The following is a 17,693-nucleotide window of genomic DNA, read 5'->3' on the forward strand; positions in this document are numbered from 1 at the left end:
TCAATGCTTCGTTTTGCATGTATGGAGCCTCATTATGTTACTGCGTTAGTGTGGAGCTATTTTGAGCCTTGTTAGTGGTATAAACTAGCGATTTCTTTTTACAATGCCCCCATTGCTAGCATTATACGCTAAACAGTTTTTAGAGAAAAAACTCTTTACATTTGATTATCATGAAAACAAATCTCAGAGAACGATTGACTAGGTACCGATGTTTTATTAGACCAAAGGTTCATTGTTCGCCGGAGTTCTCCTTTAATGAGCTGAACTCAGATCTAAGACTTTTTTATGTGCACAGAAGGCTTATTTCTCTGAAATATTGTTAACAAATCTGTCCAAATCTGTGTTAGTAAGCACTTTTCCTTTACCGAGATAATCCATTCACCTCACAGGTGTGGCATATCAAGATGCTGATTCAACAGCATGATTATTGCACAGGTGTGCCTTAGGCAGGCCACAATAAAAAGCCACTCTGAGGCTGTTTACACGGAAACGATTCTGAAGAGAAAACGCAAAAGTGGCGTTGCGTTATCACTTTTTATTCTGTGTTTAGACAAGCGTTTGTGGTGGGAAGTCCGCGTGCATATGGTGACGCAAAAGAGTGTATAATTCAATGTAGTATGCACTCCAGGCAGCTAGGTGGCAACGTAAAGCACTGCCACACAACAACACCAAGTCCGCGCACCTGCGTAGAACCTGTCAAGCAGACTTTTGCGTTTTTACTGTTTACACGGGAACGCACTGGTGGAGCGTTTTTAAGATTTCCACTCTGGAGGGTGGTTTCACTTTTTTGCGTTTTTAAGCCCCAAAAACGCTGTCGCCGCGTAAACGAAACGCACATCCAATAAAATATTTTTACGTTTTCACCTGCGAGCAGTGTAAACAGGGCCTAAAATGTGCAGTTTTATCACAAAGCACAATGCCACAGATGTTGCAAGTTTTAAAGGGGCGTGCAATTGGCATGCTGATGGCAGGAATGTCCACCAGAGCTGTTGCCCATGAATTGAATGTTCATTTCTCTATACAACATAAGTCGTCTCCAAAGTCTCAGGGAAGCTCATCTGCATGCTCGTCATCCTTAATGGCGTCTCGACCTGACTGCAGTTCATCGTCGTAACCAACTTGAGTGGGCAAAAGCTCAGATTCGATGGCGTCTAGCACTTTTGGAGAGGTGTTCTCTTCATGGATGAATCCTGGTTTTCACTGTTCAGGGCAGATGGAAGACTGTGAATGGCTTAGTGTGGGTTAGCGGTTTGCTGTTGTCAACGTTGTGAATCAAGAGGTGGCGGTGGGGTTATGGTATGGGTAGGCATATGTTATGGACAACAAACACTGGTACATTTTATTGATGGCATTTTGAATGCATAGAGATACCGTGATGAGATCCTGAGGCCCATTGTTGAGCCATTCATCCACAACCATCACCTCATGTTGCAGCATGATAATGCACAGCCCCATGTTGCAAAGATCTGTACACAATGGAAGCTGAAAACATCTAAGTTCTTGCTTGGCCAGCATACTCACCGGACATGTCACCCATTGAGGATGTTTGGGATGCTCTGGATCGGCATATACGACAGCGTGTTCCAGTTCCTGCCAATATCCAGTAACTTCGCACAGTCATCGAAGAGGAGTGGACCAACATTCCACAGGTCACAATCAACAACTTGATCAACTGCGAAGGAGATCTGTTTGCACTGTGTGAGGCAAAAGGTGGTCACACTTTTTTGGTTTTCAGATTCATTTTATCAATGAAATTATTATTATTATTATTATTATTCATACATAAATTCCTTAAAAAAAACTTGTTTCTTGGTCATAAAATATATTTTTTTTTTGTATATTGTATATCTTAAGAATGCATATAAGGGGATACAAGTGGTCAAATAAACATATTTTATTAAAATATCTGTGTTTTATTTTAATGATGTCATTATGACACCCTTTTGACCACCTATGCATTTCAGTAGGTTTTGCGTTAGCCTAGATTTGTCTATGCACTTACTGACTTTCAAAAATAAACCCACCAAACAAAACATTCACTGGCCTATCTTCTATTTACCATGGAACTGAATAGTTTCCATATATTAATCAAATAAAAAATAATTAAAAGAAAACCACAGTATTCTTTCATGGTACCATGGTAGCCTACTATATAATGACAAAGCAATCAACATGAATTCCGACGTATTAAATGGGATTAAATGTATGAAAAAATTGCATATAGTCTATTTTTTTTTTTATAAAAAAAAACATTTAATTTAAGCATTAAACCAATTATTTGCTGAAAGATTTAAATTTTACTTAGAAAGTTTTTCACCAAATCCTAATTTTTCCTATTTTTTTCCTTCTACGCGCATATCAGCTGAGGTATGACTGGATGTAACGTTATAGTGGAGTTTACAAAATGTTCTGTCCTTCGCATGAACTGAGGAAATAACATGTCATCTGTGATTAATTATAAATCAACCTTCCTTAAAATAAAGTGCAATATGCCGCTCGTTAAGGACTCTAAATGACCTTTACTGAATGACGTTGCGCTGTGACGTCTGTTCCGCCGTCCGCCTCTGGGTTGTGTTTACAGAAAGATTTGGCGGGAGAAGATTAGACTATCTGCTTTCGGTTTACAGAGGCGTTCTATTTAGCGCCGCGTGCGTCAATGGCGGCGACTGTGTCAGCAGCTCCAGTGGAGTCGGATTTGGACCGAGCTGAAGACGAGCCCCGGGGCACAGAGCCGGAGGAGGACGGAGGGACTGGGCAAACTGGGCCCACCGCGGGCGCGCAGCAGAACCGCCTCGCCAAGTTACCGCTGTCCCGCATCAAAACACTGATGAAAGCAGATCCGGATGTGAGTCTGGCGAGTCAAGAGTCCGTGTTCATCATAGCTAAAGCCACGGTGAGACCCACACACACACACACACAGTCTGAATTAATGTCCCACTCCTTTTCTTCTGGCTCTCTATCTATCTGTCTAACATGTTAATTTTAGCTTAATTTGTATATCTGTGATAATGTCACTTTATGTTCTGTGTCTTTCTGCATCTATCTATCTATCTATCTATCTATCTATCTATCTATCTATCTATCTATCTATCTATCTATCTATCTATCTATCTATCTATCTATCTATCTATCTATCTATCTATCTATCTAAAGGCACAATATGTAGGTTTTGTTATCTATCTTCAGCCAGATAGTCTTTATGTATGTCTGCCTGTCTATTGCATTTAAGTTCTATTCGTCTCTCTGTCTATAGAGTTCAACTGTACGAATTTATTTTCTGTCGGGCCAGTATGTCGTGCTTTTATTGGCCCTGCCAACATTTTCACTGGCCTTTGTTCTATACGCTTGCATATACAGTACTGGTCAAATTTTGGAAAACATTACTATTTTTAAAGCTTTTGAAAGAAGTCTCTTACTCGCTTCAAGCCTGCATTTATTTGATCGAAATACAGAAAAAGTTATATTGTGAAATATAATTACAATTTAAAATAATGTTGTTGTTTTTTTTGTTTTTATATAATTTTCATCAGCCATTTCTCCAGTCCTCAGTGTCACATGATCCTTCAGGAACCATTCTAATATGTTGATTTGATTTTCAATGTTAGAAACAGTTGTGTTGCTTAACTTGCTTAATATTTTTTGCAACCTGTGATACCTTTTTCAGGATTCATTGATTAATAAAAAAAAGTCAACTTTAATACATCCTTGATGCGGTTCATGGTGGTACGCTGACATTACACTGAATACCATAGCTATTGATACACCACAAAGACTTGCTGTCCTGGTCACAGAAGAGCCAGCGAGATGTGCACCAATAATTTGTCCTCTTTAGAACTCTGAAATGTCTCCCATTATGTTGTGTAGATTGCAATATAGGCCTATTTTATGAACAGCTGTGATTTTGCTCTGCTAATTCAACCTTCACAGTCTGCTCTGATAAAATGTAAAATCAGTGAATATTGGCCTTCTGTGCTGGCCGTGTATATTTAGGCCTTGCATGTGTGTGTGGCCCATATTTAGGCCACACACACACATGCATATGGCCTAAATATGCACGGCCAGACGGCCAATATTCACTGATTTTACATTTCATCAGTTAGAGCAGTGTGAAGGTTGACCTGAAGGTGAAGGACACACACACACACACACAGTAGTCAACATTTGAAGTGGATCAAAACTTTTCATCAAAGTTGAATACGTGAATTTTGAACAATAACCGTTCTTGTCTTAATGTCTTAGTACAATCAATTTATCTGTCAATTTCCCATCTATCTGCCTAGTGCACACTATATGTTTTTGCCAGGGTTTTCTTGTCTGTAGTTTGCAGATTTTTTTATAAAAAAATTATTCGTAAGATGGTCTCAGATCACATTCAAGCATTATCCCATGAGCAAGTGTATAATATAACTAAATACTAATAACTAAGCACTAATGCCGCTCGGACAATCCGTTTGAACTAACTGCTTTATAAAGTGTGGCAGTTTATGCTCAGTGAAAGCCCATTACTGTAATTGCCTTACATGGCAGAATTGTTGATGATCTTGCTGTGTGCCTGTTCCTATGACATAGATAAAATGTATGAAAGAGGAGAGTTAAGGGAGAGAGATCTGTTAAAATATTTTATTACTAGTTGGTCTACGGGCCTGTCATTATAACATTACATTCACGGATACAATGCTTGTCTGTTTAGATATTCTGAATTCAAACTAGGGGAGATTCTTTGATAAGTTTAAAATCTTCTTGATAGACAAGTTTGTGCCTAACTACCGCCAAGGCCGTTGCTGGAATTCACAGGGCCCAGGACAACTTTAATGGATGGCTCCCATCTATACACTTGGTTGGGTAAAGACATGTCTTAAATCTTAGTTAAGAGTTGACAAAATTGTTTTTCTGCCTGCAGGAGCTTTTTGTTGAAATGATTGCAAAGGACGCTCTTGTTTATGCTCAACAGGGAAAGAGAAAAACTCTTCAACGCAAAGACTTGGGTAAGTTACAGCGTTACATTTTAAAATATAATGTTTAACTATAAACATCAGTGGTATTGATGAAGTAATGGTTGGTGCTTTTTCTCTTGGCAGATAATGCTATTGAAGCAATAGATGAATTTGCGTTTTTGGAAGGTAAGGGAGACTAAATTTAATGTTATTTCCTGCTGGCAATGGTTTAAAGGAGTGAGGGAGAGTTTTATGGATCATTCTGATTGCTTATATTTCTTTCCTACATTCAAACCTCATTTTCCAAGAACGGCAGAACTTAAACCAAACAATCTTGGTGCCTTGGTTTCAGATTATATGTGACTGCGCAGACCTTTGAGGAGGCATACATAAATACGCAGTTGACTCGCCTATGTTCCTCTGCAGTTTTCAGTATCCCTCCACCACCCCGACTCCTTACTCTTGGCTGATTTCCTATCACAGCCAGGAATACGGGGAGGAGTACTCTGTGTTCGGGCCAACATACTGAGCTCGGAGCCCTCTCCTCAGACAGCACGCCAAATACGCATACTCTTTACTCTATGTGATCATTTTTAAGTCTGAAATGCAGTCTGTCCTAAATCACAGTTTTTGTCCTTAATCATTAGTTGTAATAGGGGCTTTCGTAACAGAGGAACGTTTCCATAGTTCATCATATAACCAGTGACGTAACTTTGTTTTAAAAAGGAGGGAAGGGGGTGGGGGGGGGGGTCAGAAGTTTGTACAATAACATTACGTTATCCAATCAATTTAAATAATGGGTTTAATTTGTCGTTTAATGAGAGCTACTAATATTGTTAGTGTTGAATTTTCACGCGAATAAATCCATAGATCTGCAAATTTTGCTTGTGTACTGATCAAGTGGTAGAACTTTTGCCAAACGTGTCAGAGGGTCCGGGTTCTAATCCGCACTCGTATAGTTTTTTTTCATCAAACACAAATATGTGCATTTTGTTTTGAGATTTCACCGGAACGAATAGAGTTTCTGCAACGGCGTTAAGCGATAGCTTAGAGGGGTGGTAAAATGCCATTTTCACAAGATGTAAAATAAGTCTCTGATGTCCCCAGTGTGCGTGTGTGATGTTTTAGCACAAAATACCCCCCATATATTTTTATATATCATGTAAAAGTTGTCACTTTTTGAGGGTTTGCAAAACGCACTGTTTTGTGCCTGGCCCTTTAAATGTAAATTAGCTGCTGCAGAGGGTGGGGTTTCAAGAGCTGTGTGTGTTAGCAGCTGCGATTACCTCACGCAGATACACTAAAATGACAGAAACTGTTCTCCCTTTAATGTTAAAATGGAGTCAGTCAAAGATGGAGAGACTCAAGAAGAAGTTAGAACATAGAATGCAACAGGACGTCTCTGAATGGTTAGTTGATGAATTTATGTTGCTGATGTGGAGTTAACTGTCTTCAATTAGGATATTCTGTCATGGTAATCTATAAATCGCTTGTATAGGAAGTGTTGTGAGATGCACACAGAGTGACTTTCTATTGCATGTGAAAAGATGGATGCTAAAGTTTGAGCTGACTCACAAATGTACTCCTAAACAGCAACTTTTCCTCTTCTCAACAAATTTTTCTCGTCTTAACATGGACACTGTATCCGCACCAGCTCCTTGATTTAAGAAAACAACACATTTCACAGACTGATCTTATGAAGTAGCGTGTGTATGACACGCCAATTCGTATTTCCATTTTTGGCGTGATATCAAGACGTATAATCGCTTTTCAGCGTGTTTAGGAACACCGTTGACTTAACGTTATTACTGTATAGATAAATATATGACTTACCTCAACCCTGTTCCTAAACCTAACCGTCACTGGGGTTAATGGCATTTATGACTGTTCCCCTACCATCCTAGGGAAAAAAAAAGATCGCTCCCCACATGTAGCTGTACATTTTGCTTCATTTCATGCGGACATTTGACGGCGTGTACAGACAGGCGGAATCACTCGGACGTTAATAGCATAGACATACACGCGGATCGCTCAAAATGCGTCGAGATAAATGAAATACGTCGAGATATGTTTACGAAAAAGTCATGATGTCATGTTGCATTTCAGCGCTAGAACTCAGAATCCTCTTATTTCCTCCAATCCTCTTATTCAACAAACGAAAAGAATGCTCTCCTAGTTAACCAGAGATGTTTTGTTTTTGTATTCGGTAGGCCTACATCCGTGCAGCGAAATGTTTTAAAAAGTGGTGGGGCTTTTTGGCATGCTCGTACCACAGGAACTGGGAACAATTTCAGTTAGGACCGCATTTTAGGGGGACTAAATTAGCTCCTACCTCAGGCCCTGTCCACACCACTGCGTTTTTGTTAAAAGGAGAATTAAAACGAATACGATCTCCGTCCACACCAGCGTTTTATCTGCGTATTAGAAATGATCTCCGTCCACATTAAAAAGGACTGAAAACGCGGATCACGCGACCATTCACCAACACTGGGCATGCGCATGTCGGTGTAAACAGTGATTGACGAATCAGGGAAGGATACGTCATGACTGATAACACCCAATCATGGAGCCAAGCGTCAGCCCCTGCGTCATCGTTTCTGAAGTTCTACATTTTGTCTTGTCCACACTAAAACGCCCTCCGGAGATTCAAATCGCAAAACGGAGCTGCAGCGTTTCTAAACTTCTCAGTTTTAGGTCTACGTTTTTCCCGTTTTAGTGTGCACGGGAGGTGCAAACGTAGCAAAAGGTCTCCATTTTTAAACGAAAATGCAGTAGTGTGGACGGGGCCTCAGAGTAGGGTCTATTCCAGCACAATAGAAACTACCAGTGTTGTAATTGACTTTATGCACAGCTGCACTGCTTCCTGAACTTAAGCCAGCTCCTTGTTTCCTGTCTGCTATTATTGGCCAAACTTGATTAATTCAGGTGTGTCCTGAAAATAAAAATACACCATGCGCTCGTGGCTAGCTCTCCCTTTTGACGGCAAACTATCCTCTCGCGCTCCCACGTTTTCTTCCCTCATCGAGCCTCGACAGAAGAAACGCGCGGGTGTTGAAGGTGTGCCCCCCCTAAAAGTGTCCGCCATCCGGGTGAAACAGTGTGCTAGTTTTATTTACCCGCCACGGTGGCCGGTAGGTGAAGTGAGTTTACCCGCCACAACACAATCACCCGCATTTGGCTGGTGGCGGGTGCTAATTTCTATCCCTGATACAGAAAGCTAATCGTCATTTGACGTCATATAAATGCTAAATGTCATTTGTATCGTCATATGTTTGTCTTGCGGTGTTGGGATCTTTTCTCAGCCTCGATATGTAGCACTGCAAGTTGGAGATTTCTCTTAGCCCTCCTGTTTGCTTTTTCATTTCTTTCGCATTACTTTTATGTCCACATTCCATCTCCATTTTCACTGAACCCACAGCACACAACAAAAACGCAGCTCCGATCACGGCATTCTCCATCCTCCTGTTGTTGAATGCTGCAATTAAAAGACTTTGCTGTTGGCTGGCTTGCATAATTTCCGAGTTCCTACTGGCGGTGCGATTGCAACCTAGAAAATGGCCCTAAGGCAAAATTTTGTTCTGGAAGGACCTCCTAGATGGCTAGTTCCTAGAACTAAGTCTCAAATGGTAAACAGTTGCAACTAGTACTTACAGAGACACTTAGATCAATGATGAAAACTTACTATTGTTCGGAACAAAAAGTGCAATGGAACAATGTGGAGGGAAATTGAATTTAAACTTAAACTCAACACTGTTTTTTTGTATCACTCTTGTGTAGGTACCCTGGACTGACTGAAAGGTGCATACACATGAATGTAAAGACTGTCAACAAGTTCCCTCTCAGATTTGAGAAATCAAGAGAGAGCCTAATTGGCTGAACATGGTTTTTATTATTTTTGTGATGTTGGTCTGCTTGGGCAGTTTGAAAATATTGTATATTTGTCAAAGTTGTGAAATGCCAATTGTATTTTTCTCTGTTGTCCAATTCTTATAACCATGTATAGTGTTTAAATAAAGTGAAGCTATTTTATCTGTTCTGGGTGTTGTGTGTTTCTTGTGCAAGTGGGATACAATTATTTGCGTGAATTTATGCTTTTTTGTTTCTTGTATTGCTAGACTTTGGATTATCATTAGAAAGTCTGGTCTGCAGATTATTCTGGCCATGAATTATTCTGCTCGGTAAAACCAGTAGAGAGGCCTTATTACCAATCTGTGAGAAACCAGCAATAGTTTGTTTTTATATGCCATACATCTGAAATGTATCGTATTACGGTGACTAAAAATGGAAAAACTCAAATTATGGCATCTCTGTGAATAATTGTATAATAAGTACATGAGAAATTGATGGAAAATGCATGTAGACCTATGAATTTATGGCCCTTGTTGCAAAAACTACTGGTTTCAAGAGCTTCGCTGTCGCCTCAGGGGTCAAAGGGTGTACTCATCAAGGGGGTGCTTGTGGGCTACCTTCCAATACCTAAAATGACACATGGGAAAAAATGAGAAAAAAGGAAAGTCCACAGCTGCCAGATGTAAAAAAATAAAATAAAAGGCCTTTAGAAACAATAATGTTTCTTTTTGGGCTGTGCAGTGGTTCTTTTAATTGTGTAAAATCAAATCTGATTGAAAATTGTGACTTTTCAAAAGTGCTTTCCAGTTTTATTGTTCAATATGTATCAGAAGTGCATCAGTGAAAGAACTATGAGCAGTGTCCCATCTGCATAATCAGACTACCTGTCTACCTCAATATCCAGGCTGAGATAGGCATTACTGTTACTCTCTTAATATCTGGGACTTCGTCTTCAGGCACAGAGCTTAAAGACAAAATTTTACATGGCAACCAATCCCAAGATTTTTATGAATCACCAGATCAGGAGGAACTGAGCAGAATGTGCATTTTCATCTCACCATAGAATGCGTCTTTCCAGAGATTTAACTAAAGCTACCCCCAGGGAAAAGCAGTCTGCCTTGAATGGACCGTCCTAGTGGTCTCGCAGTGTGAGAGATGCTGTCGATCCAGCAGAAATAAAAACATTGCCAAAAAAATTGAAAACTAATATTTTACGTTAGTTAAGTTGGCTTTATATCTTGATCCAGGACATAAAATTAATTAAGTTTTGATGAAGACACGCAAGTATGCGAGTCATTACATGAGCAATTTAAGACCATGATGAAGAATGCATGCTGAGAATTCTTTGCATAGTTGTCTTCATGTGGATGGGCTATTGTAACATGCTTCAATGACAAGTTAACAGAAGATTCCTTAAACATCTTACTGCAATGGACATAACATTTATTCATTTTAGCTGGCGCTTTTATCCAAAGCGACTTAAAATTGCTATATATTTCAGAGGTCGCACGCCTCTGGAGTAACTAGGGGTCAAGTGTCTTGCTCAGGGACACATTGGTGTCTCACAGTGGATTCGAACCTGGGTCTCTCACACCAAAGGCATGCGTCTTATCCACTGCGCCACCCCCCAGGTGGTGATGAACAAAATCTACATCTCAAATTGTACCGCTTTTAAAAAATTGTGTGCTATCATTTCTACAGTTAGTCGGGATTTACTCTAAAAATATTTACTTTTACAGTAGGAATGCTCTTTTTATTTTTTTTTATTAGGGCCGGAGCACCTTTGATCCACACAGAAACAAGATGAAACACTTTGCATTGGCATTGTCATGAGTTATGCCTGCTCCAGATTGCACGATTTTTTTGTCTGTTACGATAGTCACTGTGTCAGATTACGCAATTTTGTCTCCTAAAATCTTGTGTCATGGACAAGACACATGTCAGACTACACGTTGCTTTCTGACCAGTCATTGCATGCCGTCTTTAGCGCTTGATGTCATTAAGAAGGCGAAACAAGTAGCGAGTGACTTCCGGAAATGAACGTAAACAAATGGATGAAGCGGTGAGTGTTGTATTGGCTGTCCTACATGTGCTCAGAAAAAAAGTTTAAGAAAGAAAACCCGACAATGGACGCGTTCCTGGATTGCTCGAAGAGGACAGTATGGGCTGTCAATCCTCCAAAGAGAACTTGAGGTAAGATATTGTTTTCTTATATATTTTTACTTTTAGTTTTAACGTTAGCACCATTGTCTCTCTTTCGTTTTGCCATTTTTGAAAGTTGTGTAGGCTACGGAAAAGCTTCTGTGCTCCTATTGGTCAACCTCTTACATGTGATGGAACCGTCATGGACGACCGTTAAAAAAATTAAACATGCTAGTCTTTTTGTCGTGATGTCGTGAAGCATCGCAGACGCGACGTAGGTTGTCGCCCACTAAGACACAGTATACGAGATGATACGATCGAATCTTGCGTCCCGACGCCCGTTGTCGTTTACGAATCCCCAAGACACCCTACATCAAACGGATCGTGCCAAAATCGGAACCAGGCATTAAGCATGAGCAAAGACCACTCACAATTGATTTTGAAGATGAATAAAAGTACATGTTAAGTAATTTATAGAATTTGTATCTTTTATAATTCCATTCCCTGGGATGATGCAATTGGTTCGTTGGCTGACAAGGACTGCTAATCAGGCTCAAGTCACAGTGGGTATTGGGTTCAAACGTGCACCTCTTAGTGTCTATCCTCGATTTGTTCCACTAGGAGTACTCAAGTACGCGAAACAAATCATTTTGTTTGTTTTGTTTTCCCAGATACTCAAGCAGATGATGCAGTTTTTTTAGTAATGTAAAAGCTGTTCTCATTTGTCAAAGGCCCATGAAGTTGTTCTTCATTCACAGAAGAACAGAGGTTTCTTTGAGCAGAGACTGGCATGTTTTGTTCAGAATGCTGTACAGCGATACTTTAATTGCCAAAGAGATATGCAGGAAAAACGATTGGCCCATGTACTCCATGAGGTCATGGGCAAGGTATGTTTTCGCATGCCTTCCACACCCACCTTGGACACATAGTGGGGATATTTTTAATCTAATGATCCCAGGTATGCCAAGACCATAAAGTCCCAAAACAGTTTCTCCAAATGACTCAAGACCTTGACATGAGGAGTATCCATATTGATTCCTGATGTTTTGTTCACTCGAATGTTTTCTCACACTCCTCCCTGCAGACCCCAGGACTGTATTTTTTTCCAGCTCTAACAGTTTTTGACTGCAATAAATCATAAGTTTCCAAAAAAAAGTTGGGCATTTTAATGTAAGGTGTTTCCTTCCCTTCATTCAACTTCAGGCCCATATTTCATCGAAGACGGCTGTTTTTAATCGTGTTTCTACAAATGTTTGGAGGACTTTTTATATTGATTTATTATATTCTAAAGCAAACAGGGATGATGGGCTCAAAACTGCAGTAATTATGCCATGCATTGCACCATCGCTTGCACAGCTCAATGTGTTAATTGAAGAGAGTTGTGCGTTTCTCAACAGTGAGGGGAGATGCTACGACTGTGAAAACAGCACACGAGGGGGGGAGCGAGGGAGATTGTGGGTGTGTTAGCGCGTGAGAGAAAAAATAGGGGAAGGGAGGGAGAGAGGAGAGAAATAAAAACAGCACAAGAGGACAGCAGACAGAACGGAGGAAAAAATCCCTCTGAGGTTCCACCATGTTCCTGCAGACTGTCTCCATCCTCTTCCTCTCGGCCATCCTCTTCGGCTGCCTGGAAGGTAAGGTGAAACTCTCTCTCGCATCTGATTGTGATGTCGGAATGGGGCGGTTGGGACCAGATCTAGGTGGGAGGGAAAGAGGCATAATGCTATGATAGCCAGACTGGTTCAGAAGCTTCAGATGCTGGAGTTTCACGCATGTCTGAGTATATGAGGTGCGTTAAAACATGAGGGGTGGCTGTGCCTGCTCCAAAAAGAAAGAAAAGGAGTCCAAATCTGATGTTGACACTCGATTTCCTCTGCAAACTGTTGAACATGCCAGTTTCAATGCACAATTTGATCAGTTATGGTCCTTGACGATGGGTTCCAGGTGTGAATCTTTCTTGAATTCTGCTGCTGGTTTGTGACTTCTCTCTATGCCAGGGAAAGGTGTGCAAATGCAGAGAGATGTCCAGTGCTGCATGCAGTACTCTCACGGCAAAGTCCGGACCAAAGACGTCCTGAGGTATGAGAGGCAGACGGAGGGGCCGGATTGCAGCATAAGAGCCATCATGCAAGTATTCCAGGCATCCTGGAACAATCACAGACATGGAAAATATGCCCTATTAAAGCTCACAGGCATTGCCGTCTAAGCGGGTCAGATTTTTATTACTGAGAGCAGTAATTGTCAGGCAAGTAGTGCAAAAGAATGCACTCAGGCTGGGTGGACAATACCCAAACTGTTTCTTCACCGGGGCCAATTTGGCCTGCGCTGACTTGAAGCGTAGCAGATTAAGAGATTTGGATTTGCTGTATGTAAAGAGAGAGGTTTTGGAGGGAGCTCTTGAAATCCTGGCACTCACGTTCTCGATTGTTTGACTCATGACAGATTGTACACCAAAAAGGCGGTGAAGTGCGCTGATCCGAGGGACAGGAAGGTGAAGAGGTTACTACGGAAACTGAACCAGAGGCAGGGAGCCAAAGCCCACAGGACCATGTGGACACATCGGCATATGAATCTGCCCGTCATGTCGGAGGTAACATCTCCATGATGGAATTAAGTAACGGCAGTATTGCTGTCCAAACAAAACTTGTGCTTAAATTGAGGATTAAAGAACCGTTTTCTCTTTATTGACAGGTCGCTGTTGTTAACTCCCAAAAGATGAACAAGGTAAAAGAACTGCAGGATGCCATTGCAGTAAAAGTCCCATTCATTTTTTCCATCGATATATTGATTTCTGATATCAACATTTCATGGTGGACCTACCATGAGCTCAGAGGTTAAGGGGTGGTACATGATTTTGACAAGTCAGTGTTATTTCAGATTTTTCTGAAACAAAACTGCATTTCATTGGTAAATTCCCAGTAAAAGAACTACAATAATCCTGAAGAGAGATCCACCAATGGGCTTTATGCCCAGCTGCACTACTTCCTGAACTTCAGCCAGCTCCTTGTTTCCTGTCTGCCATTATTGGTCAAATTGATTAATTCAGGTGTACCTGACCTCAGTAGTCATGGCAACAATAATCTGACACACCTGAATTAATCAATTTGGCCAATAATGGCAGACAGGAAACAAGGAGCTGGCTTAAGTTCAGGAAGTAGTGCAACTGGGCATATAGCCAATTAGAGAAGTTGCTGTTACCATGGAATTGGAAATTGGTGCATAAAGGTTCAGCAGCGACCAACTACTCCCATGAAGAGTTGTGAATAAGAATGCACAGATATATTGAAAGTTCAGAAAGCCAATCGTTATTTTCACGTTATGGCCAATATGTATTTTCTATGGAAGATTGTTTCCGCCACGGAATAAAAAATGTAAAAGATTATTGCGACTTTTTATCTCACAGTGCTGACTTTTTTTTCTTAGAATTGCGAGAAATAAATTCACATTTCCAAGTTATAAAGTCAGAATTCCGGAATAAAAACTCGCAATTGCGATATTCCGGAATTCTGACTTCATTTCTCACAAATGTGAGTTTATTTCTCGCAATTCTGAGAATAAAAAGTCAGCATTGTGATTATAGTCCAATTCTGAGGTGAAAGTTACTTTTTTTTTTCTCAGAATTGATAGCTTTTATCTAACAATTATGACTTCATAACTTGCGGTCGTGTCTTTATATCACACAATTCTGAGAAAAAAAGTCACAATTACCTTTGTAATTTTTTATTCGTTGGTGGAAACAAGCTTTCATAGTTTTCCATATCATCTGATACTGTTAAAATGAAAATAACCAATTTGGTATTGTTGTGCATATTGCAGTGAATGACTTAATCGAGTCTACACTTTTAATTAACATATATTTAGATTTCATATACTTTGCAATAAACCTCAAATATATGGTATTTCATAATAATAATTAATGACTAGTCAATAGTTATACATCCATTTATTTCCATTATCCTAGTTTCTGATTCAATTATGCAATTTATAAAGCTTCATGAGATAAATTGATCACTCATTCAGGAAAAATTATATATTTTTTCTGTACCACTGTCCTTTTTTCTGTATATTTTTTTCTTTACCACTGTTTTAGTTTAAATGTATGATTAATCTAGGTGCTATCCGATTTGATTCAAGGCTAAGAATTTTCTTTTTAAGTTTTTTTTTTTTTTTATGGCAATGGGGAACATATGTCTGTAGGTAACTGTTGTGCTTTTAGTATCATCGTTCGCTGCATGCTGTTGTTGTTATTGTTGGTGGTGTTTGCATTAGTCTTCAATTTAAAGATATTAAAGTAATCAGAGTTGTTGTTGTTGTTTTCTTTCAGACCAAGTGAAATTTGAGGGAAGACGGGTGATTGATGAAAATCCAGCCTTCTCGTGTGTCACTGTTTTCTTATATATGTATAAGAAAATATATGTAGACTCATCACATTTACTACCAAACAGTATGTTATTCAGATATATTGTGATATTTAGATGTCCTCTCAAATGACTGTTAATCTATATGCCAAAGTATTCTTCTCTGAGACTTGTTGAAGGTTGTTTATAATCTCTGCAGCTATGTATAGTCTCTATAACTTATACAAGCTCTTCTATAGAGTCCATTAAGCTGGTATGACTGTTCTCGAACAATTTATAGTGCAATTACAGAATCTCTTGTGTATGTTAAACACAACTGATTTTTATATATAAAAATAAATGAAAAATATTCAAAATCTATTTGTTTTTATTGTATATAGGTCTGCACCATTTTTCCCTTTTGGATGTCATTGTTCTTTCTGGAAATCTACACTTTTATACATTTTCACACCTAATTTTGATATAGAAAAGATTTTACACTATTATCTGTGTAGTGGAGCTGGGATAGTCTCCTGCATCTCTGGGACTATACAAAGGACAAAAATCTTGGAAAATTTATGAACTACACTTTAAGGCATAGTATGTAAGTTTCACTGCTAGAGGTCGATTATTCAAAACCATATGGTGTAGCATGATGATGCCATGAATGATGGAAAGAAATCTGAACTCATGTTCATAGATGGGCTAATGTGTTCACATTTTATTAACTTTACTGTTGAATGAAGCAGGTCTGGGACATTTTTTGATGATGTTTTAATGAGATCCTTTAGGTAGATCCTTTTCCTATTTAGCACCAAAACACCGGAACATTCTTCCTATATACCATTGTCCAGGAAGCAGACACTCGTCTCAGGCCCAGAAGGAAGAAAAGGAATAGTCGAATAAAGTCGTTATTTTTGTTTTATTTCCGCACAAAAAGTATTCTCGTCACTTGCTAAACCACTGTTGTCATGGAATATTTAAACATTTTCTTCAATGACTTTCTGGGCCGTCAAGTTTCAATCCTTTAGGAGCCTATAGCAGTGGTCCACCTCTCAAATTTAATCAAAAATATCTTCATTTGTGTTCCAAAGACGAACGAAGGTCTTACGGGATTGGTACAGCATGGGGTGAGTAATTAATTGCTTGATTTTCATTTTTGGGTGAACTAACCCTTTAAGGGTTTCTGTTAGAACGATGTCGTGCTGGCCGACAGTTTCTGTTAGAACGGTGTCGTGTTGGCCGATCTTTGCAACAGAAGTGAATCAATCAAAACTAACTTTAGCTGGACAATAACTTTATTCTAGAGAGCTGCTGTATAGCCAAACAATCTCTTTTAGCCCTGCTTTAATTTTCTATTATCACTGTAAAGCTTCTTTGAAACAATCTATATTGTTAAAAGCGCTATAAATGAAGAAAAAAGAAATGCTTATGTCGCTCCTTTTGTTTTGTTGCTTATGTTTATTTTACCATTAAAATTATGATTAAAGTTACATTTAAAGTTCGCCTCCTTCTTTCCTAAACTTGAATTTTATTAGGATTACGTTTGATCACTTAAGTTCACATCATTTTAATTCTAATGAAACAGCCGCAAGTACAGGTCACTTTATCTGACAAATTAAAATTGTAAGGTAACGCAGTGCTGTTTTTCTTGGTCAATACAATCATATTAAAAATACATTTGAGTGTGTTGAATGTTATGTTTTAACGTTCCTTTGTGCATTAGCTTAGTGGCTGATATCGTTTTACACTGCAGTAAGCTAGATCGACATCAGAATATGATATTAATCAATTAAATAAAAAGCTGTTATAAATAAAGCTGAATATCTTGAGCTGCATGCAATTCATTTTACAACATTATGGCCCAGTTTCACAGACAGGGCTTAAGCCAGGATTAGGCCTTAGTTCAATTAGGACAGTTAAGTAGCTTTTATAAACATGCCTTTTAATAAAAACAACATTACTGTGCTTCTTGAGACAAAACAATAGCACTGGCGTATTTTAAGATATGTCAGTGCAAGTTGTTTTCAGTATAGCTCAATACTGTATTTTAGTCTGGGACTGAAGCCTTGTCTGTGAAACGGGTATATGGTTTAAATGTTGTATTACTGTTACTACAAATAAAGCTCTTTCTGATTATAGCCACTTTACAAAATAGTGTTGTCTGATTTAATGTTGTGGAACAAACATGTTCCTCAGGGTAAATCAAGAAAACAAGAGATTCAAACAATAAGCCTATAGGTTGAGCCACTGTATGCAATGATTTTTATTTTTTTAAAAATAAAAGTATCCAAACGGTTGCTCATCTGTCTAAAACACATCATATTAAAGTGTCTTTGGTGTTTCCATGGTTTCTACAGAAATAAAACCAGAAATCGAGGGTAACACGGATAAGACGTCACTGTCAGGTGACACAATGGCACGGGCCGTT

General features: G+C 39.2%; 2 protein-coding genes and 1 long non-coding RNA gene across 6 annotated transcripts; 2 read left to right on the forward strand and 1 right to left on the reverse strand.

Moving 5' to 3' along the window:
* Nucleotides 1–223: 223 nt before the first annotated feature.
* Nucleotides 224–2,632, reverse strand: LOC148970101 (uncharacterized). The gene is made up of 3 exons (XR_016148389.1): nt 2,518–2,632; nt 1,522–1,694; nt 224–1,200 (listed from the first exon to the last, which is right to left on the reverse strand). It is a non-coding gene; the product is annotated as an uncharacterized LOC148970101 (long non-coding RNA).
* Nucleotides 2,523–8,963, forward strand: pole4 (polymerase (DNA-directed), epsilon 4, accessory subunit). Of its 3 annotated transcripts, none has more exons than XM_089124888.1 (4): nt 2,523–2,893; nt 4,901–4,985; nt 5,079–5,120; nt 5,287–5,654. In XM_089124888.1, exons 1-4 carry the CDS (start codon nt 2,657–2,659, stop codon nt 5,295–5,297), a joined length of 375 nt encoding a protein of 124 aa, XP_088981014.1. In that variant the 5' UTR covers nt 2,523–2,656; the 3' UTR covers nt 5,298–5,654. The 3 variants fall into 3 exon arrangements, with proteins under 3 accessions (XP_088981014.1, XP_039523351.2, XP_039523350.2); XM_039667416.2 differs by lacking the exon at nt 5,287–5,654 and adding an exon at nt 8,712–8,963 and having other exon boundaries at nt 2,527–2,893; XM_039667417.2 differs by lacking the exon at nt 5,287–5,654 and having other exon boundaries at nt 5,079–5,149.
* Nucleotides 8,964–12,399: 3,436 nt separating this feature from the next.
* ccl44 (chemokine (C-C motif) ligand 44) lies at nt 12,400–15,641 on the forward strand. Of its 2 annotated transcripts, none has more exons than XM_039667345.2 (5): nt 12,400–12,559; nt 12,923–13,052; nt 13,368–13,515; nt 13,617–13,649; nt 15,250–15,641. In XM_039667345.2, the coding sequence occupies exons 1-5, from the start codon at nt 12,499–12,501 to the stop codon at nt 15,256–15,258; spliced, it is 381 nt and encodes a 126-aa protein (XP_039523279.1). In that variant the 5' UTR covers nt 12,400–12,498; the 3' UTR covers nt 15,259–15,641. The 2 variants fall into 2 exon arrangements, with proteins under 2 accessions (XP_039523279.1, XP_088981013.1); XM_089124887.1 differs by having other exon boundaries at nt 15,483–15,641.
* Nucleotides 15,642–17,693: the final 2,052 nt, after the last annotated feature.

The sequence above is a fragment of the Pimephales promelas genome, chromosome 21 (assembly GCF_988280905.1).
Source record: "Pimephales promelas chromosome 21, fPimPro1.hap1.1, whole genome shotgun sequence".
In the NCBI taxonomy this organism is placed as follows: Eukaryota; Metazoa; Chordata; class Actinopteri; order Cypriniformes; family Leuciscidae; genus Pimephales; species Pimephales promelas.

Bases quoted from the DNA above. Each gene is read 5' to 3' on its own strand.
- ccl44 (XM_089124887.1), top strand. From the start codon at position 12,499: ATGTTCCTGCAGACTGTCTCCATCCTCTTCCTCTCGGCCATCCTCTTC. The intron at 13,053-13,367 runs GCAAGTATTCCA...GACTCATGACAG, and splicing joins TGCAGCATAAGAGCCATCAT to ATTGTACACCAAAAAGGCGG. The intron at 13,516-13,616 runs GTAACATCTCCA...CTTTATTGACAG, and splicing joins ATCTGCCCGTCATGTCGGAG to GTCGCTGTTGTTAACTCCCA.
- pole4 (XM_039667417.2), top strand. From the start codon at position 2,657: ATGGCGGCGACTGTGTCAGCAGCTCCAGTGGAGTCGGATTTGGACCGA. The intron at 2,894-4,900 runs GTGAGACCCACA...TTCTGCCTGCAG, and splicing joins TCATCATAGCTAAAGCCACG to GAGCTTTTTGTTGAAATGAT. The intron at 4,986-5,078 runs GTAAGTTACAGC...TTCTCTTGGCAG, and splicing joins TCTTCAACGCAAAGACTTGG to ATAATGCTATTGAAGCAATA.